This window comes from Gymnogyps californianus, chromosome 21 (assembly GCF_018139145.2).
Source record: "Gymnogyps californianus isolate 813 chromosome 21, ASM1813914v2, whole genome shotgun sequence".
Lineage (NCBI taxonomy): Eukaryota > Metazoa > Chordata > Aves > Accipitriformes > Cathartidae > Gymnogyps > Gymnogyps californianus.
In genome coordinates this window covers 3,322,554-3,348,291 of record NC_059491.1, presented here as the reverse complement: position 1 = coordinate 3,348,291, position 25,738 = coordinate 3,322,554, and the positions used below count along the sequence as shown (strand labels likewise).

At 45.1% G+C, this 25,738-nt stretch overlaps 2 protein-coding genes across 2 annotated transcripts in view; both read right to left on the bottom strand.

The window, feature by feature from the left end:
• The window catches only part of ACAP3 (ArfGAP with coiled-coil, ankyrin repeat and PH domains 3), a 95,332-nt gene that overhangs the window by 50,126 nt on the left and 19,468 nt on the right, over positions 1-25,738 (bottom strand). The window contains exon 2 of the mRNA XM_050909301.1: positions 3,718-3,775. Coding sequence (XP_050765258.1) covers positions 3,718-3,775 — 58 coding nt within the window. The remainder of the gene's footprint in view (positions 1-3,717; positions 3,776-25,738) is intronic.
• SDF4 (stromal cell derived factor 4) overlaps positions 1-25,738 on the bottom strand; it is a 248,560-nt gene that overhangs the window by 220,725 nt on the left and 2,097 nt on the right. The gene's annotated exons all lie outside the window — the stretch shown is intronic.

The following is a 25,738-nucleotide window of genomic DNA, read 5'->3' as shown; positions in this document are numbered from 1 at the left end:
AGTGGACAGGCGGCTGATCACATCAAACTGAATTGTAACCAGGCTCGTTTTAATCTGCACCAACACCACAGCCCAAGACCTTTAGAACAGGGTGCCATTCACATTCCTGGTGTGGCTACACTAGCAACCCTTACTGCACGTGGCAGAAACAGGGACGCATATCGTACTTCTCGGAGTATGTCATGCTGTCAACATTTCACTTGTCACTTAAGAATAACAGTTCCAGGCTATCCCCTGAGGACAGATGAATCAGGGCAGCCCATTTTTTCCAGTGGGTTTCTACTGTTCATTCTATCCTGAGGCATCAGGACTGCAATAGAAGGAACCTGATCACACAGATTGACTGGGGAGAGGTAAGACTCCTGGGTGCTGGCTGGAAGTGATAAGCTGTCTAGAATCTCCCTGTTGGGAGTATGCTGCTCTTTGGGATTGTCGAGTCTCTGAGCCCAGCTGGCTGTTCTGTATACTTGTGGAGACTTGTCTTGCTCTTACCTTGGAATGAAGGGGAGCCAGCATTCAGCTGCCTGATATTTTTGTATCATCATGTTTTCCTTAAACTAACTGACCAGGACTGCTTAAGCCACGTCTGCTGTGTGCAGCCAGTGAAAATCTATGTTCCCTCACATGCAGGTTAAACCATCAAGATTGTGGATAACTATGAATCAATTCCCACAATTCTGCAGCCCAAGGAAACTTTGCCGGTGCACTGTGAGGGATTACAGCATATATCTCTGGACTGCCTGTGACTTAGTACAGTCTTTCCGATGGACCTGGAAAGAGCTTTGTTTGGAGAAACGTTAACAACTTTAAGCAAGCTACACACGCTCCGATTCTCATCGCCAGCCTTGTTACAGTGAAGTTACCTGGAACTTGCAGCAAAATGGGGTGGCTTCCTCACTTTGGAATTAGTTTGCTGCAGCACAGGCATACACCTCCAGACAGCCTTTATTAACTTTTGATAATTTAAGAGCTGCAGGCAACATTCCCAGACTTCCTAGCCACAGCAAACTGCCTTGCATGCCTGGAACTGGCTGTAAAGACTGGAGCATTATCTTAGCCAGAATTCCTGGCCATTAGCCTATCTCCTTTCAGCCAAAGCTCCTTGTAAAAGGTTACATTAAACAACTTAAGATAAATCCATAAACCAAAGGCCCAAGAGGTTTGCAACAGTAACGGCTGGCCACTAAGCAAAATTTTTTTCTTTTTCGTTTGTTTGGGTTTTGGTTTTTTTAAATTATCACCGTTCTAGGCTTTGTAACTAAGTAAAAAACTTTTATCTGCTGATAATGAACAACACTTGGAACTGAAGTTTTCCATTCTCAAAATCCAGGAGCTTTTTAGGGATATTAATCTTACTAATGAAAAATGGCTTTAAAATCTTTCCCCGTCAACCAGCCTCACCTACAGGCTGGGAGTGAGCAGCTCTCAAGTTTGGCTTGATGCCAAAGCCCCACTGAAGTATGGTGTGCTGGTTTTGGGCTTGGTGCTTATTCTATTTATGCAGCCACAAGGCTTTGGGCTCTAATCTATATGCATGCATTGCAGAACAAGCTTGCTTGCCTCTGTCTGCAGTTCTGTAATAATATATCTGGGCATATCTGAATGTATAAATATATATAGTCACACGTGGTATATCTGTGTATACATAGTATATACAGTCTTCACTCTTTCACACTCACATCCTTTCCTGTCCACGCAATTTGACAGAACAGCATTGGATGCTAGCAGACTTGTACTATCCCATCCAAGCCCAGAGAAGAAAAGCAAACAGATGCAGTTCCTGTCACATCTGGAGCCCAGGCGTACACTAGGGGTTTGGACAGATCCTCTGGAAAGGAAATCCAGCCTATTCTGCAACGTGGCGGTTTCTAGCATACCTCTGTGCAAACACTTGTGGCCAAGGCTGTGTTACTAGTAGCTGAAGGCCATTCAGCACAAGCACACTCCCGAGGGGAGCAATGATGGCTTTGCAGATGGAGCACAGGACAGAATGAAGGAAATCTCTTTGAAACAGCAATCAAGCCCAAATCTCTGGTGTTCCCTTGGATCAATCATTTACACTGCCCTTTACCTCCATTTTAAACAGGTGTTAAAAGGCTAATAATTTATAAACTAAGTGCTCAGGGCACAGTAAAAGGCAGAGAAACAGAGTCAGTCCTTGCCAGCTTGCTGCTCTTACACCAAGCCCTAGAAAGGCTGCCCTGAGCATCCACCCAGCCGGTACACAGGAGAGGAGCTGGGCCATCCAAGGCTGATTTATTAGGAATGGGGGTGATTGAATCTTGTCCAAAGTTACCCTCAGAGAAACTAATTTGAACTTCAGTGGCTCTTCAAATGCAAACTCTGGCCTCACTTGCCCTGGACCCAGGCCTGATAAGCCTGTTGCTGACAGTGACTGAGCCAGCACTTTGCATGACCAGTCATCTCTGCAGCAGACAGGGGAAATGATGCATGCAAACAGAATGAAATGTCTGCGTACTTTGCACTACCAGAATATCACCCCATAACTGCTGTCAGGGGAAGACCAAAATTGCATGAGACTATTGTTTTAATACAGTCCTAACCCGAAGGAGCTCAAATGAATTTGCAACAAAGCACTGAACAATAAAAAACTGAGAGCCCTGAAGAGCTCTTGTACTTCCAGCCTGCCTTCCTCGCTCCAGGATTGTTCCTGGCACACCAAGTCATCTAACTACAGGGGGCACTGACAACAGTAGTGCTAGAATCAGAGCAAGTTTCACCCCATGCTTTGTCTTTAGAGCCTTAGCTTAGAGGAAAACAGATAACCTAAATCCCTTTGCAGCTTTCACCAGTGAGTCTAGTTAGCTTGTGCAGATAACCACTTCAAGCAGCTTGATTAATAAATAGGTTTTAGAGGACACAGCTTTGCCTGGGGCTTGTGACTTCAACAAAGCCCATTTCTCCATCAGACGCAGGAGTTTTATCCCTTGCTAGCTTTGGGAAATCTCGCAGATAAAAAGCCAACAGCTCTTCTGGCTCCTCTTCATTTCTCTCTGTTCTCATTTAGAAACAACTTGGCTGATGTCTCGGACGTCAGGAGGAGTGGGGGTGGAAAAGCCGCCTTCCATCATAAAGCCTCTGACTTAGATCCAAACTACCAACTGGATGTAAAGAATCACCACCATAAATGCAAAATGGCCAAACTAGTCCCTCAGAGGATATTTCCAGTGTCAGATTACAGCTGTGGTGCATAGCCTGGCTGAATATCAGACAGCAACCACCATCATCAGTCTGAATCTGGCCCCTTGTTTACCTGCAAGCGTCTCCTTACATCCCTGAGCTGACACGGTGGTGCCCGTGCTGTGTGGACGTGTAATGGCTCCTACCCCACACAGCGTAATATCACAAGCAAGATGGTGGAGAGGGGAAACAGACAGCACCGAAATAACTTGCCACAGCAGGGGAAGCAGTGTCAGCCCCTGAGATCCAGGACCAGAACAAGGCGGCCATCATTCAGCATTAGGAGCCCATCTGGACCTCTTGTCCTAACTCCTTTGGCAGTCACAAAGGAGCCTTGACAGGTACCTGTCAGTAGAGGGAGACATGGTCCTGTTGACAAGCCCAGTGTAATTATACATTAGTTTCCTGACAACCTGAGATGGGCTCACTTTTTAGAGGAGACTGGTGGGGCCATATTCCTGAGCAGGAACTCATCAGTTCCTCTTCAAACCAACGTGCTAAGCTGCCTCATCTTACCTTGTCAAGCTTTGCCTCTATCTCCACCACATCTGTTTCCACTTCATCAATGGTTGCCCTGCAATGACAACAGCAAAAAGAAATAATTAATTGATTGCTTATGATGATTGGGAAAGAAGCCAGGAAGTCCCAAATGAGTACAGATCAGAGGGACTAAGGTATGTGTGCTGGTGGTGGACAGGAGGAGGGATTCATACTTCTTCTGTCAGTGTCATGGAGAAATTCAGGTGTGCTGTGGTTGTCATACACACCAAACTCATTTAGTGGCCTTGCTCTGATTCTGCAGGCGATGTTGTTAATTGGTAGTAAAGCTAAGTGATGCAGAAATAACCATTGTTACACCTCAGCCATCCATTCACATCAGGCACAAATTGCTTGCTTCAGTACCACCAAAATTCATTTTCTAGGCTATAACTGTGCCTGAAGTGCAGCCACATGGCAAATTACGTCCTTTGAACTTTAGGAAGCATCACTCAAGCAGAAACACGTCTTGGACCTTTTGTCGTTGAACACCCTAAGTCTCTTTCACACACGTGGGGCTTTGCTTGCATACAAATAAATCTGCTCCCTGATTATCGGATCTGTTTTCTTTCCACTTCACTGGACAGATGTGACAGTAAGAGGCTATTAGAATCCAGCTGCAAAGGTCACCGGGCCTCCCTCACAAAGTGAAATATTAACATGACATCAGCCATTTGCAAGAGGCATTCCCAGACTGAGGCATGTGGTACGAAACGACTTTTTTGAGGCCAGAGTCCAACAGTAAGCACTGTAAACCTGAGAGTGTTCCCTTGCAGAGCTGCTCACTGCTATATGATGTTTATACTTGGACAGTTGTTTCTGTAACCACACACCTGGAAATGTGGTAAGCCTCACGCCACCCTTATGCACCAAGGATATGCAATCCAAATTTCACTGCAAGGAGCCTCTTAAGTTTGTGGGCTTGTAATTTAAAAGGTCGGTTCCTGAAATATTACACTCAGGCTTTAAAAAATCCAGCACTGAACACATGCCAGCTGAAAGAACAGTACAGGAGAGATGTGACTTAGAGCCACATGAATCAATACTGCTATCTCAGCAAAAGGATAGGACACCCACAAACCAAAGGGAACAGCAGAAGTCCTGAAGGAACCATTAGAGTATGTGTTAACTCTGTGCCTCTGAGGCTCTTGGTGTCTTCAGTGAATTACTGAATGATGAAGATAGTGACTGTCTTCACTAAGGGACATGCTTCTAAGAGAAGGAAGGATAAACTTAAGAAGAAAATCCAAAAGGTCACAAAGCTGGGGTCTAAATCTAAATTTCTGCCAAGCTGAGGAAGGGTTCAGGCCAACAGCATGGTACTTGTATGTACCTTACAAAGACTACACATAACCAAAGTAGCACAGCACACTCAGTAACATCTATTCTAAGCATTCTTCAAAGGGAAATATGAATAACACCTTACACAGGTGAATGCAGTCCCCATCTGTAAGCTATGAGACAGCCAACATTTGCTACAGTCCTGTGTAATCTGGGTGGAGCAAAGAGGAGGGAGTCTACCCTCACACAGTACTGGCCTCAAAGACTGTGGGTCTAATAACTGTCTTGTTGAATCTAAATTGGCTGCATATTCAAGAACCATGATGTAACACCTGTAACTTTCCTTCAGAGACTCCTGTCCTCCCCTTCCACTGCTCTCTTGTTCCCAGATGATATTACTTACAAGCAGAGGACTGTCTCCTCCATCAGTGTCCCTTTCCATTAAAAATTCCTTCTAGCCTGTGGTTTGACCATGCTGCTCCCAGCCAGGGAGGGCAGAAGAAGGATGCTGGCCATTTACAGGCCACTTGTGACTCCACTGCTGCCCTTTCCTCATCTGGTTTCTTTTAACAAGTGAGTCTGAAGAAGAAAAAGGGGTAGGTCTGCTGTTCCTAAATGAGCTGCGATGTTCTTCAGCTCTGTGAGCAGCGAGAAGCACCGAAACCCTGCCAATGCTGTGTGAGGAAAGGATGTGTCTCTACTCCCTTCATCCAAGAGCTCTTGATGTCATCTCAGCAAACAATACTCCCTACATCTTAACATAAGCCGAACATCAAATCCAGAGGAAACAGGCTAGGTTATTAATCACCACTATATATTGTAGAAGACAGCCTGGAATCCACTTTCATTCAAAAATACCAGATGCAAGAAAATACAACTACTGCCTACAATTGGCTCCTCTACTTCCTGCCATGCAAGGAGAAATATGTACTTTAAAAAAGTTTGCTACCTGCTGAGTACTTTAAATGAAGCATATTTATTACACCTTCCCTCGCCCCACACATCACTTCTCTCTTCCTAGGCCCTTGATAACTAGACAGCCTTTTCCCTGCCATGACACCAATGTAAAAGATGGAGAGGCCAGAACTTCAGACACAGATTTCATAGACACCCTCCATTTAGAGCCACCCCGAGCAAGCAAAACAGGAGAGCAGCCGAGCATTCTGCTTCGGAACGGAGCAAGCCTTGGGCTCTCTGAAGTTGCAGTAATATAGCATGGCTGCTCAGGGGCGTACTTGATCCCTGGCCTTCTCCTGTATCTGTAAGGAAGCTGGCAAGAAACCAGGACAGAGCATGCAAGACAGCAAGAAACTATGCATGTTCAAAATGGCCTTTTTCATCAGCAGTTCCTCAAAACTGCAGGTAGCTAGAGACTAAATCTGCAGCCATCACGGTGGGAGCAAGTCTTTGAAGGTCATATTTGTGTAGGAATTCATTGAAACAACTCCCCAGCAAGGAATACTTTTATGCAGAGTCCCAAGGCCTGACTTTGTTGCAGTTGCAGGGCTCTCAGTTTCCCTTATGCAAAGGGAGGGAACCAGTCGCTGCAGGTTTACAAGCAAGTATAATTTTCTATGATAACAGCAGAAACACCAAGTATAGTGCATCTATCTCTTTTTTTTGCACTTTTGTTTTTTAAGAACAAGCTCTGTCTTGGGATGACACTGTAATGCCAGCCTTGGCTTTCTACAAATACCTCTGTCCTGCCACAGGCACTTGGAAAAGAAGGAAACGCAATAAGGACATTATGGAAAATTACTAACACAGATCCATGTCTAGCCCACAGCATTGCCACTACTGTCTTTCCAAGCTCTGGCCTGACTCGGGGACTTCTATAATGTGAAGCTGCAATGGTACTGACAGACGGTGACTTAGGTTCTACCAGCCAAGCACCTACAAGAGAAAGATCCGTTGCACTTACTGTTTTCCTGTCTGCTCACTCAAGCCATACAACCAAAAGGGATGTTGCAAACTCTAACAGAAGGGTCAGACAACAGATTGATGCCACTAGAGAACGAGGGCCTCTGCTTCAGCACAACAGAAATGTCATACTCTATTCCCTTACTGTGTTGCAGTGCTCACCTGACGTGGCATCCCTCTCTTCTTCTTCCTGATTGTTCTACGTACAACTGGTATCCATGCCACTGGGCAGCAAGGGACTTGCCCAAAGAACAATTAAAGAAACAGAACTTACTGTAAAGCCCCTTTGACAGTTCAGAAAAGGTTATTTTAGCAGGTGTATTTAACAATGGTCTTTTCATTGGCTTGCAAATTACATTTGATCAGTTATTAGTGTTCAGTAATTTCTATCCTTTTCAGTCCTGCTGCAGTGTTCCTTTGAACAACATCCCAGCCAACAGGAAGGTTTCATACAACTGCTATTGACTTAATTCCAGAGAAAGATATATAACCAAATATCTGCTCCCTAATTAGAGAAAACTCAGATGTCAGTACGGCCATCTTCAGCACAAACAACACCCACACGAGTATTTCAAAGCTTTGCAATATTATCAGTGTTCCTCACAAGCTTCGAAAGTGTCAACTTGCAAGTGTTGGAGAAAGATGTAAAGACTTAGACACCACAGAAGGGAATGAGTGGCTTCTAGAAGACTGGGTGTTCTGTCAGTGTCCTGAAACACAAATTCACTGGGCTGCTGATTACTGTGGTGTCAGCACAGCTAAATGACTTTGCCTTTCTGTAGCAGCAGCAGAAAGCGCCATCATGAAGATATCAGTCCTCTGTGCCATAGCAACAACAGCCCAGGAACTTTCTCTAGAGGACTGAAAAAGTAAGTGCTGGGTAGTCCTTTCTTTGCTTTCCTCCAACACTTCTTCCAGCCTCTTCCTTGAGCAGTCCTTGGGGAGCAGCCTCTAGAATCTAAGCGGAAATCCAAACTCCTTCACCCTCACATCAGCCGGACTGAAAAGGAAATCCTGGTGACTCATTATGAAAGTACAGACTCCCTTGTGCCCAGGGCTCTGGCCACAATCGATCTGCTACCAGCTCTTTGAAAACACAGCCAAAAAAGAAGCTTCCTTCTCTCTAATAATGTGGTGCTCAAGCTTTACTGCAACACATATGGCTGCCCTATACAAATGGTAGCCTGGCTGTGCCAGGGGCAAAGCTTTTGAAAGAAATTGAATAATTAAAGAGCTTCTTTCAGGCAAATTTTTTCTCTTGCAGCTATTTTTGTTCTCTGGGTTTGGAAGTCATGTGGCTTCATGCATCGCACTCTTACTGCCAGATTCAGTTTTTCCACTTGGTTTCTTCGTGCTTCTGATAGCTGGACATAATAACCAGCTAAAAAAAGAGAGCTGGGATTTCTGGGGATGCTTTTCTTTTCAGGAAAGCAACAGCAGCCATTGTTTAATCTGCAGACATCAGCTAGAGGCTAGTGTAGCAAGGCGGTCTAGCAGCATATTTCCTGCCAGAAGGTGGAGAGAGCATCTATAATTTACTCCCCATTTTTATCATAACCTAAGAAAAGGAGTTGATATATTTGGACTCTGGGTGGAGGACGAAGACATTTTGGGTCTGGTATCCACTAAGGTATGAATACAACTGACTATGGCTAGGAGAGCATGAAAGTTGAGCTTTATATTTGGTGTATGGACTTGATATAAAAGGTTCCAAGTGTTTGATTTCAAGGACAGTGATCTCAGGGACCTAATCAGTTCCAGGACTGTAATGGAGTTCCAGCTTCATTGCAGGAAGCAAGGGTGAACATTTGTCCATCCTTTCCAGTTACATGGTGCTTTTATATCTGAGTGAAGTCCTTGGGGAGATGAATTATGAGGCCGAGATGTGGTTAGGGGTAGTGCAGCCAGGCATTCATCTTGGATAAGCTGTAAGTGGAAGACAAAAGGACCTCAGTCCTCAATCAAGTGCCTAACTCCTACCCTGCAGTGTCTTTTCCCATACACCTGGTCTTGTTGGCCGGGGATTTTTCTTTCTGCAGCTCTGGCCCTTTGCTTCTTAGAAAGCAATGTAAGTTCTCTAAGGGCTGGGAGAAGGTTGGAGCAGAGCAGCAGTGGACAAAACCAGAAGCAGTTCAAGTTCTCCCCTCTTCCCCACCTTCTCCTCCTCCCTGACCAAATGATGTCACTGCAGAGCCTGCCATGTCAAGGGAGAAACCAGGGAGCAAAATCTAGAACTAACAGGCGCTGACTCCCTTGCTCACAAATTCACCACTGTCCCTCCCCAGAATGATGTGCATGAATGCCAGTGAACTTCATTATGATCTGTGCTATTCCAGTACATTGCAAACAAGCTGGTAATGAGCTAAAGCAATGTTAACTGAGATCCTTCTTGACAGGCCCAGAGTATTTGCTCCAAAGAGGTAGAAAGCTTGGGGAAAAGGATTATACCAGATCCTTTAACACCTGATTTCCCATCCTTCAAGGCTACTACATGCCTAAGTCCATCCCTGGGCTTTTGGCGTTCAAAATGTCCTTATCCTGCTCACTGATGCAGTTCCAGAGTCCAGTGATCACGCTTCCCTAGAGAAATAATAGGTTTCAGTGCAACTGCTTACTGCAGAACACAAGCACTGGGCTAAATTCTCTGCCAATTTCATTCCCAAATTTAAATCCTCCCACTGTTCCACCAGTGTGTCATAGATAAAAGGCAAAACCCTTTCAGTTACACAAGCAAGCTGAGAACCTGGAATAACTCCATAGGGATGAGTAATGCCACCTCAGCACTGCTGAGCTCCACTGCTCCATCCTGAAGGAATACAGAAGCGAGATGAACAGGCATGGCAAGTGGCACATATGATCCCTACTGAACCTACATGCTTGCCATGTCCACAGCGCTTGTGACTTCTGACACAAACAGAAAACCCCAGGCACAGGCAGCAGCTGTAGTGTGTACGCAGGGATGCTCAGCACTTAGGGCTCACATGCTCACCCAGCTGGAGGCATCTGGCTAGGAAACCAAGTGATTCTGACAAGAGGGAATTGAATCCCTTCACCCAAAAAAGCAATGTCCCAATTGCTGGGCAGCTAAAAGCTGTGTAGTCATGCCCTGGCTGGGTGTCCTTCGTGTTTCCTGATGCTGTGCTCTTCCTGCTAATGCTTTTCCAGGCCTTGGGCTATTTCCGTCATGAGGGGAGAGAAAACAATCCACGACCTCATCTGCTAGTTGTTCAGTGCAAAGCGGAACCCTTCCAACTAAAGAGATGAGGCTTGAGTTTCCTTGCTCAGAGAAATCAGCAATTCCCCACAGTCCAGAGGGTTTTGCATTGTGAATTTTTCTTTGTCCTTTAAAGAAGCCATTCAGAAGTATGATTTGTATGTGACAAAAATCTTCCCAGAAGCATTTTTATATCCCATGGGGACAGGAATAATAAGCTATACTGCTATCAGATAACAGAGTCTGTGGCAAGAACATATCTGCCTTTCCCCTCTTGTGACTTGGTTCTACAAACTTTCATTAGACAGTCCTAGCTAAGCACCAAGAGAATAATCGCCTGCATCCAAAAAGTGATCAAAGCAAAAAAGTCCCACTGGCAAACTGATGCAGGAATCAAGTCATTGGCATCACTACGAGCTGAGGCTGAGTGTAATTGTGTGGGTGCCTAGAACTGCATTTTATAAGGTGTGCTTGGGGTGTGGTTAGAAGGACAGGGCTGGTAGAGGAGGACAGACAAAACCAGAGGGGAAATGACCTCCTGACTGAGGGGCACTGGCTGTGATAGGTCAGCCACAAGGCCCCTTTTTCAGTTAGATTATCATAAGTCACCATTTGCTTCTGACTCTGCTGAGTAATAGTCTTACAAAAGAGATGGTTTATGATGACTGGAGCAATGAGCAGGCCTAACAAAGCTGTTATTAGCTGCCACATAAGTAATCTCTTAGCCTTGACTTCCCCATTGCTAAATTGATAAACATTTGCTTTTCACAGTGACACTGTGAGTACTCTGTGATTAATCCATGTTTGGCAAGCTCCAGGGGATCCTCAGGTGACAAGCTGACTACAGCAAAGAACAGTCATGTATTCGATTAATAAACCTTAGCATTAAACAATATCATATTACTAACCAGCTTAGGCATGAAGTGATCAACAGACATTTCTCAGAGAGGCCTGTCTGCATTTTTCACATTTCTTTTTCTTCATGGTGGAATAGCGGTCATGGTTTTCTTGAAATTTTTTGTTAACTGAGTGCCTTTGACACAAACACAAACGTGTTCTACATGAAGGCAAGTACGGCAGAAATCCAACACCAAACTAGGTATTAAAAAGTAATAAAATGACCTAAAAATGCTTGGTTATCTCTGGCAACTATATGAAGAAGAGAACCAAAAGAACATAAAATGTAATTCCAAATTATTAGCTGCTATAATAGCAACTACTTATACTTGCAGCTGTCAAAGCAACTCAGAAAGCTGACTTAATTAAACATGCCCTTCCTTTTCCTTGGGAAGTGCATTTGGTTTTGCTCACTTTTCTGGCAGGGAAACCGAGGCACAAGAATACAAAGACTAAGATTTTTTTTTCAGTATTGAAGTTCAGAAAAACACAGGGCTGTTTTCTGCATGCAGTCACAAGATTACAGGTTGTTAAATTGGTCAAGTAAAGGGCTCATTTGTCCCTAAGGCACATTTATATACAAAGGCTATCTCATTCACCATCTACAAAAAAGCTGCTTTTTTACAGCCAAGCATATAAAAAGCACCTTGGAGGTTCTTCCTTTCAAAAGTGCCCACCAAAGGCAGGCACATCTCCTTGGGGCCACACAACTCGGCACTGCATGAGCTGATCCTGCCCCAAGTGATATCAGCAGGACATGTGGGGTCCAAGCCAACTCCCACTGCAGTCAACATGAAGACATCCCTTTAGCTCAGCAGGAAGGAATCTTTCCGGAGATCCTGCCTCCCTCCCTCTACCTCCATTGGTGCCAATTCTAACTCAGGCTGATTTGTGACTCGTACATACGTGATCTAACTGCTACATCATGTTACCACTCCCTTACAAGCCGTCTGTATCGCTGTGCATAAAACTCTCCCCCAGTTGGAGAGAAGCTGTAGCCCTTGAGCTCCGAACAGAGCCCCACCTGGAGGACAGCTGTTCCCAGCTGCCGGCTTGGATGCACGCAGGCTTGCTCAGTTTCAAATCTCTCTTGCCTTGGATGAGTCATACATGAAACAGGAGCACCACATTCAAAGCAGTGCTTTTATACCTTGTGCTATACCTGATCAACATGTTAAGTGGGCTGGGTAATTCCTAGAAACCCACCTTGCACCAGGAATAACTGCATGCACACGTGCATAAAACCCACTTGGCTAGCAGCAACAAAAATGACTGTCAAATCCAGGAAAATAGCTAATCCATGCCTTGCAGTGACAACTCCTCCACAGAAACATCTTCTGCGGCCAGGAAAAGGACGGCCTCATGAGCCTAATATGTTTGGAAGTGAGCCACTGGCATATTCAGATCAAAAACAATGTTATTTAGCCACCTGAAGCATTCAGATCTCTGTTTAATATAGTTCCAAATCAGGCTGCTAAGGGCCCTACACTACATGTCACTACAGTGATGTTCAGAGTCTCCCTTAGTTTAATGCTGTGGGACAGAATGAAACGTGGGCTTTCCAGAGCTGAGGACAGGAAGCAGGAACTCCTGGATCCTATTCTTGATGGCCACAGCAGCCATGGGAGACCACTTACCAACAGTCTCTGTGCCCCATTATCGCTATTACAAGACTGAGAAAAATGAATCCTTCCCTCTCTCGCAGGATTGTTTGGAGGATTTAATAAATAGTAGTGGTAAAATGTTCAGAGAGTCAGGAGCTGTAGGTGTGCAAAGCAGACTTATTATTATTTATTAAATCTGACTGTGTTTTATTTGAAATGGAGTGAAACCAGCATTTGCCTTGGTGAGATTAGCTCTGCCCCTAACTAGACAAGGATGTTTGGCACAGACACAAGTCGTTTCTCATTCAATTCCTTCTTCCAGAACCATCAGCGGCCTGACAAGGTCACTAACAGCTGCCAAACTACCTTCCAAAGGAGCACAGACTTTCTCTAGAAATTAAAATAAGGTCAGTGTGTTCCTTCAAGGAAAAGGGGCCTGCAGGGGAAGATGGGATTTTAAGTTCCATATCCATATCCTCGTCTTCTGCAAGATACTGTATTTCTGGGGGTTTAAACTAAGATGAGGTAAAAGCCAAGCACTGATTACTAGTGGTCACTCTTTGGATTTTTTTTTTGCAAGAGAGAAAAGTGCTGCTTTCATTGCATGGTGAAATACTGCTGTGGATGACCCTACAGCAAGTACCTTAGTCTCACTTCCTTTTGTTGGCTGTTACTGTAAGATACAAAAGAGAAAAATAAGGAACCTGACATAGACAGACAGCAGAGTCAGCAAAACTCTAAAATAAAGTAGTTATTAACCTCCCTAAATACCTATTCTGAAAGCTTCTGTGCTCTCTAGTATCCACTGTTCTTCCTCCTTTCTTCAAAAGAATAAGTATACTTTGCATCTGTGTCAATGTGAGCAGACAGCACCATGGCAACAGCTCCATGGTGACAATATCCATGACAACCAGATCCTGCAATTGCTATGGCTTCCCGTTCAAAATGAGAGCCTGATTTGCATGGCTTTTTGCATTTGCTCATGGAAATAGCATGCGAACGGTTGCGAGATAGTTAAGCATAGCCAAAGGTTTCTGAGGATAATGAGCAGAGTATACAGGATAGTGTTGGAGATGTAAGTTCTAAGGAGCAATGAAACTGGACACTGTCATTAAATACCAGTTCAGCATCCCACCTCAGCTGGAGTGTGGACTGGAAAGCAAAGAGAGTCTAGGTGAGATGCTTTCCCAAGGCTACAGCCGCAGCCAGTTTGTAGTTCTCATACACAAGGCAGAAGAGCAGCCATGCCAGTAAACTGCCATTTCAGACACACACATTCCTTGTTAAAATACTGGAGATTTGAATCACTTTCTTGGTGCTGGTTCTACGAGGCTCAACAAGCACAATCCTACAGGAGTACCTCCCACAGGGATCTGAGAAGGGACTGAAGAGCTACCCTGGATGAGAACACATACTGCCTCCACTAATGCCAGCCATTCCTGAAACCAAAAGCTCTCTGAAAACATGAATGGGGCCTTATATGCTCACATGCTTCACATATGTTGTATAGTTTAGGTGGGAAAATTGAGGCACAAAAAAGGGGACACATCTTGCTGAACTTCAAAAAGCAAATAAGCACAAAGTCCCTGAGTCCTGGTCCCAGTGTTAAACTGGACTCCTGTTGGAAAAGCCAACCTAGAACTGGGAAGAGGGATGGTGGGCAGTGAAACCAACCAGAAGCCAGGAAGAATATGTGGGAAACAGACTCCATCTACAGGAAACCTTCCCATCCCCAGCCCCGTAAATGTTGCTCTGTCAGCTAAGTGTGGCTTTTATTATACCCAGCACTAATCCATCCCTGCCATGCACACCAGACAAACGACACTGCCCTCCCCCAATTACATACACAGCAGTGGGATGCCTAGAGCTAAAGAGTGTTAATTTGGGATTAAGCTGCACCTGAGGCTTTAGTGGCTCCCTGGCTAGTGGTCAGGGTAGCAAGTGCTGCTGCCATCTGCTTCTCCTCTGCTTCTTCTCTATTACCTCTCCTAACCAGCCCTTCACCCCAACTACCCGCATGTGGGCCAGGCACAGCCCTGTCATGCTGTCCATTTAAAAATCAGCAGCCACTACTTCTTTCAAGCTCTGTTGCATAACAATTTCTAATCAAACCAGACTTTCCCATCACATTTCCACCAATCTTGTGCATGCCGATCCTTAGCCCTTGCTCTTCCACACCTCCATTCATCCTCTTCAGAACACCTGGCTCTCCGCATGGTGGAAGGAGCACAAAAAAAAAGGAGCAGACTGGGTAACCGAAAACTCTGCATACAACTGAGGAAAGCCAGATCCAATGTATTACTATTCAATTGTTGCCTGGGTTTAAGTCTGCTGAAAGGAGCTGGCTTCATAGTCTTGAGTCTAATGTGCACAAATTAGTCACAGCACATGAGCAGCACTGTCCTCAATTGTCTCTCACTGGTCCCTCTTTCCTTGCAGAGGGGAACCAGTTCAGCTGATGTTGACTCCCTTGGGCCTTAGAGTCTATTGTTCTTTCAGCGACAGCAAGATCAGGACAAACTAGATTAAAACTCAGTTGGGTAGAAGACCAATGACTTCAGTAATACTTAAATTCTATTTCAGAGCAGCAAGCTCTCAAAGTGCCAGCTTTCTGTGGATCAATGGCAAGTCTCTGCATTTAGCACCAGGAGGATGAAATCCCATCTCTCTTATCCTTGTGAGGGCTCCTGGTTTTACTGATGGCGGTCTGGATCAGGAGAAAGTGACATCAGAGAAAATGCCCTCCATCAGCCCCTGAGCCTGCTGCTACCTGCTCTCACCCATCCTTATCAAGCTTCTGAGCAAGTTCATTTGCTTCCTTCAGATTCTTGGGAAACGCAGCTTGTTCCCTTGTCCCCTTGTTATTTATCCCCTTTTATCCCTCACTGCAAGCTCCCTGCCTTCTGTTTGTGTGCAGAGGGGGAGGAAGTTCCTGCAGTCCCTGCTCGCTGCAGCTCTCTCACACAAAGGAAAAGTAAATGTTTATCTGGTTCTTTGGTATGTATATCACTGCTGTGCTTACAGCTCAGTAGAGAAGTCTTGCTGCAGCTGGAGTTAATGCCTTGGAATGGTGGGTCTAACTAGGCTAGGGAGAGTGCTGTCTAGTGACTTGGAGCAGGAGTCTGGGAGCCAGTGCTCCTGGACTGTATCCTTACCTCTGGCAATGACTCAGTCATGTCATCAAAAATAACTCAAAATCTCTCCCTGCCTTGGCTTCCCCATCTGTAAAATGGAGCCGCTTTCACAAAGCTGTACTGTGAACTCCACTTAATGACAACTGCACCACATTCAAAGACCTTCAGATCAAAGATACTGTGAACAGATTACTGTTAATATCGCCAGAGATTTATTAACACACGCCCAGTGCTGACAAGTCAATAGCCTTCCCAAGCATAAATGCTTGACACAGTGCAAACACTGACCTAGATTTTGAGTAATTATGCTCGAAACTGGCGCATGTGATGCTTTTGCTCTCTGGCTTTCAAGTCAGCAGCATTCACATAAGTAGAGAATATATAGCTACCTTTAGTTTCAGAGCTGTCCCTTTCCTACTGCCACTCAGTGTTTCGGAGTGTTAGCAAGACCAGACCAAAGATTATTCTCTCTTTTTCCATCCTCAAACTGAGGTCTCTGCTGCTTGAGTGGAAGCAGAATGTTTGCTAGGTGCAAAATAAGGTTTGAAACACCCCATGACACTTCATCTTCCATCCAGGAAAGGGCAGTGTTGCTTGCAAATCCTAGGTGACTCACTGCGGTACGGAGTGAACATAGGCATCACTACACAGGGTGGCAAAGACCGGTCTTGTGATGCCAACAGTGACCTGTCTGCAATTGAAAGAAATGCCCATAGCACATCAGTTCAACAGTCAATGGAGAAGAGGAGAAAAGAGCTCCCTCCTGACCCTTACACTGAACAGGTGTTACGAACTATGGTGTTAGTGTACCTCGTCTTACCCTGTCTGAGTGTAGGGACACTCACATATTACAAATCATCTTGACAGTGAGAATTTTTACGCATTTTCCATCCCCTCATTAAATCAGGATATTTTAATATGTCCACCATTCCTGCTAAATGTGTGAACGTCCAGTTTCTCGTCTTTTTGGTACAATACCCCAAATAGCAGTGCACAGTGCAGCAAGACGGAGCTTAGTCCTTCACAAGAGTCAAAACATGGAGTCACAGCTCAATTCCGAATGGATAGCACATGTGTGAACCATACAAGGCAGCAGGCTTCAGAATGGGATGCAGGCTGTATTGCTCCATTGTGCTGACTGGGACAAGGCTGCTGGCTTGCAGACAACAGCCAGGCTTGAAAGGTACGAAGGGCTGAGATCTAGGTCTTGTTATACTCAGTCATACAGTGCATGCCAAAGAAGCTCATCTGGCCAAGTCACTAGTGACATATTCAGAACTGTTCTTGCTTAATCAGGTTAAGGAGAAAAGTCCAATTTTACTAGAAAACATTGATTTCCTTCCTGATTTCTGTCTGTATAAGGAACTGGGTTCCGGTGCTGAAATCTCATGAGATACTGGTCTTCACAGAACTGGGACTCTGCTTGCCTCGTCTGCATGGCTCGTTTAGAGCATCCATGAAGCTACTGCCCCAGACAGTACAGTTCTTGCAGTAGGCTGGCTCTGGCAGTGATAAAAATCACAAGGCACAGGCAAGTGGCAGGATCCTTGGCATAGCACCATGGAGGAGAGAGACTCACTGAGGAGAAAGTTTGCTTTTGACGCTTGAAGCCTCACCACATGGCTTCCCTGCAGGTCAGTAAAGGCCTAATAGCCTCATGCTCCACACGGAAAGACTAAGGCAGGGAGAATAAATAATCACACGTGCTTACACAGAAATTCAGTGAGAGTACTTACTCCCAGGGCACCGTTTTATGCTCTGATGGCAATAGCTAGCCAGTGAGAAAGCTACCAAAGGTGGGTTAACATCAACACCTTCACTGGCAAAGGCTTAGAGGGAAAAGTCCTGGAGCCAGCTAGGTTTTAAAGGGCGTGCATATGCAAAGTCCTCAAGCAGATACTTGATTTTAAACCCGTCTTTCACTCCCACCAAACTCAATGGGATTTCAGATATATGCCTAGTGCTAAGCACATGCTTCACCCAGCTTGCTAAGTTGGAACAGAAATCAGAGTGAAGAAATGTCTTTGTAAAACCAGTTGCACTGGTATAGCTAGTACGATGAACTAGATCCAGAGATATGCCCAGCAAGGAATAAACTAGGGAGTTAACGTTACATGCTGCTACACTTAAACCCCTGGATGCCTTGCTGTCCCAAGGATGAGAGATAGAAGACATGGAGCGCCTCTTGCTAAACTGGGTATGTGAAACAGTTTTTTGTAGGCTTGCTCCATCTGCATGACTTAGCATTAAAGAGCAATTTGGTGCAGAGCACAAGAGGTGTGCACACTAACAAACTGTAGTCCCACAAAAACACCAGCCACAAAGCAAGTGTTTTCACCACAGCTGAGCATCCCAGGCTAGCCTGGAGCTAGCCTGGACAAAGTGAGGAAAAGAGTTGTTACCCCAAGCCACAGTAGGTCAAACTGCAGGTTGCTAAATGTCTCTAAATAAAAATATGTTCAGTATGCTTTTATGCAAACTAACAAACAAACAGTAAAGCCAGGCACAAAATCGAGGATGAGGTATTTTGGAGGTCTGCATGACCATTGTGTCTCTTTCATTTCTGGTACTGCCTAATGCAAGGACACCACAGATGTCCTTGTCCATGGAACTGCATTGCTCTGTGACTCCAGAAGACACACTTTCAAACATATGACATATCTTAAAATAAGAAGCATGAATTCTTTTTATTTGCCTGTGGCTACTGGGCTTTTCTCTGGAACCATTAAGTCTTTGATTTCTCTGGGTCCCATGTGATCACTTGTTACCAGAAGCTGCAACTTTAAAAAAATTAAATATCACAAACTAATTATCAACTGCTAATCCTCAGCAACCTAATAGAATGACTGCTATGGTGTGAGAAGTGACTTTGGCCAGCAAGTGAAAGCAGACAGGCTGGATCTTCTAGCACGAGACACTGAGACACCCCCCACCCCACTCCTGCCACAAATATCATCCTTAATACTAAGCCAGGAGGGCAGGACATAGGCAGAATCGGCATGTATAGTGATAGTAGGTGGGTGATGAATTGCAGAATTGACTGTTAAATGTCTACCTATTAAATGGAGGCCTTAAATCACATACTAAATATTTACCTGCACAAGTGATGAATTAGACCCTGAAAATGAAGGCTGCATACCTTGTCACTGATCTACATTGAATTCATAACAGAAGAACACAGAGGTAAATCTTCCGATGTCAGTAGGGATTAAACAGGTTTTTGGTTAGAAAACAAATCTGTTTTATGCAAAATAGTGCAGCCTTGCACCTTGCTGGTAATGGTGTGGAGTGGCAGGTAGACTCAGGGCCCATGACTCACCAGAATTCCACAGAAAAGTTGTTTTGGAAAAAAAGCACCACTGGCAGATGTTAGGTGGACTCTGCTATGCTGCGCAAGCCTCCTGCCTCGCACCAGAAATAGCTGGACTGCAGATGTGTGCAAGATTTTGTTTAGTCTATCATAGTTATTGCTGCGGAGAAAACTTTGTTTTACTCCTAAATATTCATTCTCCCACACACATGCATAACCACAATGCACACACACACACACAGTTGGCAGAAGATGCAGAGCCTGCTTGTTTGAAACCTAGACCTGGAATACAACCTGGCATTTCAGAGAGATCAATGGGAGCCAGAGAACGGTAAGGGGAAAAGACACATTGGCAATAACAGGAGATGCTGCAAGTCCCGGGGGGCGGGCAGGAAAACGATGCAGAGAGGCAAGGGTAGATTAGCAAAGGGAAGTGCAAAGCAGGAGAAAAGTGCTTTTGCTGTCTCTCAGGGGCAGAGTTTCAGTTCTGATTTACGCCAGCTGGGAATCTAGCCTTCAGCACTGGTTCTGCATCCTTGCAGCCAAAGAGAGTTTTGCCATGAGGCTTCATTAGATGAGGCCTTTGCTTCCTATGCCTCTTTGTATTTCAGAACCGTGGGCACTGATCGTGCACCTGGCCTGGCTCTGAACCCTTCTCGTCCCTTGACAGTCTCTGAAATGTCAAAAGAGAGAGAAAGAGGGACTGTGGCAAGAAAGTCACATACACAAATGCAGAGCAAGGCAAACGTTCCAGTTTGCCAGTGGCAGGTGTCCCTTTTGCTGCAATGGCAGTGATAAATGTCACCGTGACCTCCTAAACACAAACACACACACACACTTCATCTCTTGTTCCCATTAGCTCCGGAACAGACAACCACACAGAGCCTATTCTACGGGCACAGTATCATCTCGCACTGATTGCTACTTGTCCTCTGCCTTGACGGTGAATTTCGAACTCATTAGCTGCTAATGGCTCTGCACGTGGAGCACAGGCACACTTGGGGCCACAGACAATGCCCTGCCTTGTGGCCTCCGCCACAGGAACTCCATTGTGTGCCCCAACACTGGAGCTGTGTTCGCCTTGGCCAGCTCTCCACGATTCTCCCTGCTCTGCGAGATTTCCCGACCCTCTGCCAAAGCTGAGCCTCACTGGCCTTTTCAGTGCTGGGGTTTTGCTTTACGTTTCCCAGCCCGGCACTGTTGTCAGTGCAGCTCCATTGTCAGGGGTGACGCTCCCAGCTCTCGACGGCACCTGAACCCGCCAGTCACCCCATTCTGCTGGAAGTACGGGGCCCAGACCCCCACAGAACCCCCAGAATTCTCCCTTGCAAACCCCAAAAGGAGTTCAGTTTGCAAGAGGCATTCAGCATTGGCACTCCTCACTGTGACACTTGTGACCAGCCTTTTGAAATTGTTCCCTGCTCATCATGCTTGGTCATTTGGAAAATCTACCTCCCAGAGGTTCAAGTGCCTTTGGCCCTGCTGCTCAAACTCTCCCATAAGTGGAGAAGCGCTGTGATACTAGTAAAACAGGGAAAACTGAAGAAAGCTGCTAGGATAAACACAATCATCAAAATCAATGGCAAAATGACACGGGAATTCACAGATTTGTGGTCTGCAAGCAGTAGGGACAGTTAGGACTGTCCAGTCATACTTGCATTACCCAAACCAGAAACTTCCAGTTGGTCACTCCAAGACCAGTTCTAGCTCACTGGGAATACCTCTCATACAAACAGCAGCCACAGAGAGATGGGGCGGCAGTCCCCGCTCCCTCAGAGCACAGGTAGGTCTAAAGTGCTGTGCTGGTTTTGCCTGGGGTAGAGTTAATTTTCTTCATAGTAGCTATTACGGGGCTATGTTTTGGATTTGTGCTGAAAACAGTGTTTATAATACAGGGATGTTTTAGTTACTGCTGAGCAGTGCTTACACAGAGTCAAGGCCTTTTCTGCTGCTCACCCCACCCCACCATTGAGCAGGCTGGGGGTGCACAAGGAGTTGGGAGGGGACACAGCCGGGACAGCCGACCCCCACTGACCAAAGGGATATTCCTGCTGGGGGGGGAGTGAGTGAGCGGCTGTGTGGTGCTTAGCTGCTGGCTGGGGTTAAACCACGACAAGCACGTGACAGAGGAGGTCAGTGCATTCCTCCAGCCTGCAGACAGGGATACACATGGGGATGAAAGTCCCACTGTCATCTCAGAAGGCCAGCAGCAGAGCAGAGCAGAGCACCTTCCTCCTCAGTCTCAAGCCACAAAACACAGATCCCGTCCATTGATTCTACCTTGCCAACATTTGCCAATGTCAAATGTTCCTCTCTTTCCAGAAGGAAGGAACTCTTTTGCCCCTGAGAGCAGCGACATTCAGAACTTCACTCTCCTGGGAACAAACACTGATGCCCTCTTCATGTGCACCCTGCCTTACCGCTCTCCTGACATCTCCTTTGCCTTTGCAGCAAAACTAAACTTCGAGCTTGTCTCAGCACAACAGCTTTTATTCAAAGAAGTGGACCCATGGTGCATGGAAGACAACAGTAAATCTGACGTTAAAAAAAAAAACACAAGCCACTGGGAAGTACTGCAGACCGGGAAGTGCTGCACAGCAGATCCAAACTACCCATGTTTCAACTCCGCATGACGCGCCAGTCCCCTTGGCATATAGGCTTCCAGTTAAAATCACCGGTTTCAAAGCAAATTCCTGTCAGAGACACAGTCCTTGAATCTCTATCCCAGCCACAGAAGGAGCAGTGTCCCATTATCTAAGGCACAGAGAGCATCTTACCACTTTCATTGGATAATCCCTTAATTAGTGTGGCCTCCAAAATAATCCTATTGAAAGGTTTACACATAGCAGTTTAAAACAAGCCATGCCACAGATCCCAGGGTAACGGACAGTATGTCATTCTTAGGTGTCTTTGTATTAGTTGATTAGCTTCCTTTTATATCTGCTAAAACAGGTTGCGCCCCAACCCTCCCAATCTTTCCACAGTACTAACGGGCCTTCGCTTAATACATTATAGCTTGCTGGATTTAAAGGCCAATAAGGCTCTTTTGACTAACTCGTAAGACCATATAGGCCATTTACAAAAACACGCTGGCTGAAAGCTCATTTTCCAGAGTAGTCCCCAGCCTGGACATGAAGCTCTCAAGACATGCAACATCAGTAGCTCCATGGGCACTGTGTTCTTACTGGCCCACACCTTGCTTTTAATGTGAACCTGTTGGGGAACATGTTCAGGCTGCATCATCTGAGCCCCCATCAAGCCCCACTCTGCATGCTCAGAACAATTGGATTAGCCAAGTTTCTCCACAAGTGCGATGTGCTCTACACGAACACTACACACTGGCTGGCTGGCTCAAGGTATTTCCTTGATACATTCCAAGCTGGGACCTAAGACCAGCTTGCAGGCAGCACCCTTTGCAAGGAAAATCATTTCAATGCCAGGAGCTCCGTCCTCCCTGTTGAGGCTGAAGAAGTAGGATGGGGATTAAGAAATTAGCTTGGCCTCTCGTAGTAGAGTGGGAAAAAATTTTGTTACTGATTCATGAAGACAGATAAGAAAACAATTGCTCTTCTTATCCAATGTTTTTGAGACTTGGGGATACATGTACAGCCCTAAAGCATTAAGAAATGAGTCCTCATCATGTCCTCCATCAACAGAGAAATCAGGGTCACTGCAGGAATTAACTGAGGGGGTCTGGTGCTTTAGGCAGTTAAAGCCCTGCAGATCAGGAAGTGCTCCATGAAATAAAACCTTGTATGTGATGCAGCGTGAACTCTTGGGGCCAAAAAAATAAAACAACCTGTGCTTTGTGTTACAATAACAGTTATTCTTTCTTCTTTCTCTTTCTTAGTGCACACGTATTTACATGTGCACTGCCCTTTTAACTGCAAATACTGAGCAGTTCTCAGAGGACAATGTCTGGAAAGGTTTCCTTCTATTGCCAGAAGAAACAAATGTCTTATATGAGAGATATTGGCTGGGCGGAGAGAAGGGGGTTGGTTTTGGATTGAGTTCTGAATATCTTTTCTCTCCCCTCCTCCCACTCCCTTTTTCTTCTCTGATTCACAAGGAAACCACAAAGCAAACTTAAGACTGAATGAGACTTGTTTTTGTGAATGTTCTGGCTTTCTTTTAGGACATTCACTTCCACCCCCACTAGCCTAAATCTCCTCCATTTATACCAGCCCAATAAATTCAGCAAACTTCCACAAGTGTAAACACAACCAAAATCTGGCCTGGTATTTAACTACCATTGCAGAAGCCACTGTGAGTTACATTGATGTACAAAGGCAAATTTTAATGCTTTCGTTTGGTCCAATGCCGTTTAATTTTTCAAACTCTTTACGCACATTGACCTTTGTGTGAGGACAGACTTACATGACCAAAAGCCCAGAGTTATTCGGTGCTTTTAGCTGCATAGAACATGGAGTGCATCCCTCTGCCTCTCCAGATACCTATTCTGAAAGGCAACTAGCAAGACACCTATGCGACCCTCCACTTCTGTATCTTGCCATCACCATGTCATCAGAAGGCTCTACTCTGTTTCAGTGCAAAGTCCAGCAGAACTAGCTAATATTACCTTTGTTGTTGTTTTTATAACATATTTTATATACTTCAGCCTGTGTCTACTTGATACTGGGATTTAAGCGATTTTTAAAAATTCCACAAGCCACCCATGTATTTCCATAGGCACTTAATTGCCTTTAATATTCTAGCCTCGGATCACCAGCTCTAAAATGAGATTAATTCCCTATCTAACAAAGAATTGTAGGAAGAACTCTGTTAATGCTTATTTACAACGTCTGGATAATACAGCGATGCACTAATCTGACAGGAAAGGCTGAAGAAACTTCTGAACAGCACTGGATATAACTGGTGTGTTTTAACAAATGCTTCCTTTCCCTGTGAAACAGGTTCTCCTGCTCAGCGCTGAGTAGGAGTGATTACATATCAAAGGCTTTGCTTATGCAATCATTAGGGCCAAGAGCTAACTCTGCAGCTAACACTGCAGCCTGGGATGGCACAGAATCTGTGAAGTGTCACATTAAATGTAGAGCTGCCTGGGAATTTTCTGGAGAAAAAAGTACTTTCTGAAAGAATGCCTTGGCATTGGGAAGTGCTGATTTACCAGAGTGAAACATTTCATGGGACTGTGTTGAGACTGGGAATATTACATTCTGGAAGGAAGAGATGGACCAGTATGTTCTGCTTCCAGCACTTTGAAACTGAGCTCCTTTGACTTGCAAGTTTCCCAATAAGATCTGAACCCAGCTGGAAATGGAATGACAGTTTTCAAATGAAAAATTACTTTTAGAATTTCGTATCACAGAGTTTCTTTGACCAATTTTTCAGCCCATTCCACTTCTGAAATAAAAATTGGAAAAAAATTACAGAAATTCCTGCAAACCTGCACTCCTAGCTCCTCACACAGCTCCAAAGAAAGCCCAGCCCTGCCCTGTGAATTGGCTCCACATTGCAGACTAACCTGTCGCACAAATAGGGCTAATGACTGATTTCTGTAATACGGGCTGGCAAGCATAAGAAAGATTTCACACCCTTCCTCCCATGAATGGGGAAGAAGCATTCAATTAGGAACACTGCCTATTCCTTAATGATTTCCTTTGTATGCATGGTTATTAATATCTTTATATGACTAGTCAAGCCACGGGCTATGTTTTTCTGTACTCGTTTTGGCTACTACTTAATGCTTACAAAATACATACAGAAGCCACACCCATAGAAAAATAAGGAAAGAAAAGGATGCTATTGTTGGCATTACTTGCAGCAGCAACTGCATTCTCCAAGCGTACTGAAACCCCTATATATTTGATATTATACAATGTCACAGAAAGAGACTGTCGCACCTCCAGTGAGTTTAAGTAGATAAGGCAGGCAAAGAGCAAGAGAAGTAAAGAGAGGCACAGGAGAGGTAATGTGACCCAAGGAAGTCAAAACAAAAGGTCACCACCCAAACCAAGAATAGAATTGATCCGCCTGATCCCTCATCCAGTACTTTGCGCCGCCTGTAAGATAAATTTAACTCAAAACCTCTGTTAAAAAAATGAAAGGTAATCACGAAAAGCAAGCTGGAAGTAATATGGCTTGCAACAAGACTGGAAGTTGGGAAGAAAGCCAGATGTTCTCAAGCCTGCAGCTGCTCCATAATGGACCCAACAATAAGCATGCACACACTGTGTGGTGACGTGGTTCAGGCAATGCTGAGAAGCAGCCCATTCCCTGTCTACCTTGTGCCTAGCACATCCGGATTTTGGCCTTTAAGTAAGAATACAAGAGAACAGGAGAAAAGCCAAAGGTGGGAGGCATTATCAACCCCTCCATAAAGTCAGATGATAGCACTGCATCATCCTCACTTTGGAAATGAGATAGCATTTAACTACATGCTTGCAAGTCCTTGCTGACCAGTGAGCTCTCTTCTCTGCCCATATAGTAACAACTGGAGCCAAAACACTCCAGATGTTGGCACTAATCCTGCAGACAGGGGTTCCCAGTTCACTGTGTGACACATCTTGGCCTACTTCTGCTCTCAATTGCCTGAGCACCTGGAATGAAAGGATGTCATCCCTGGAAGAGCAGCTGCCTCCTTCAGACAGGCATCCCCAAGCAGCAAGTTCACAGCACC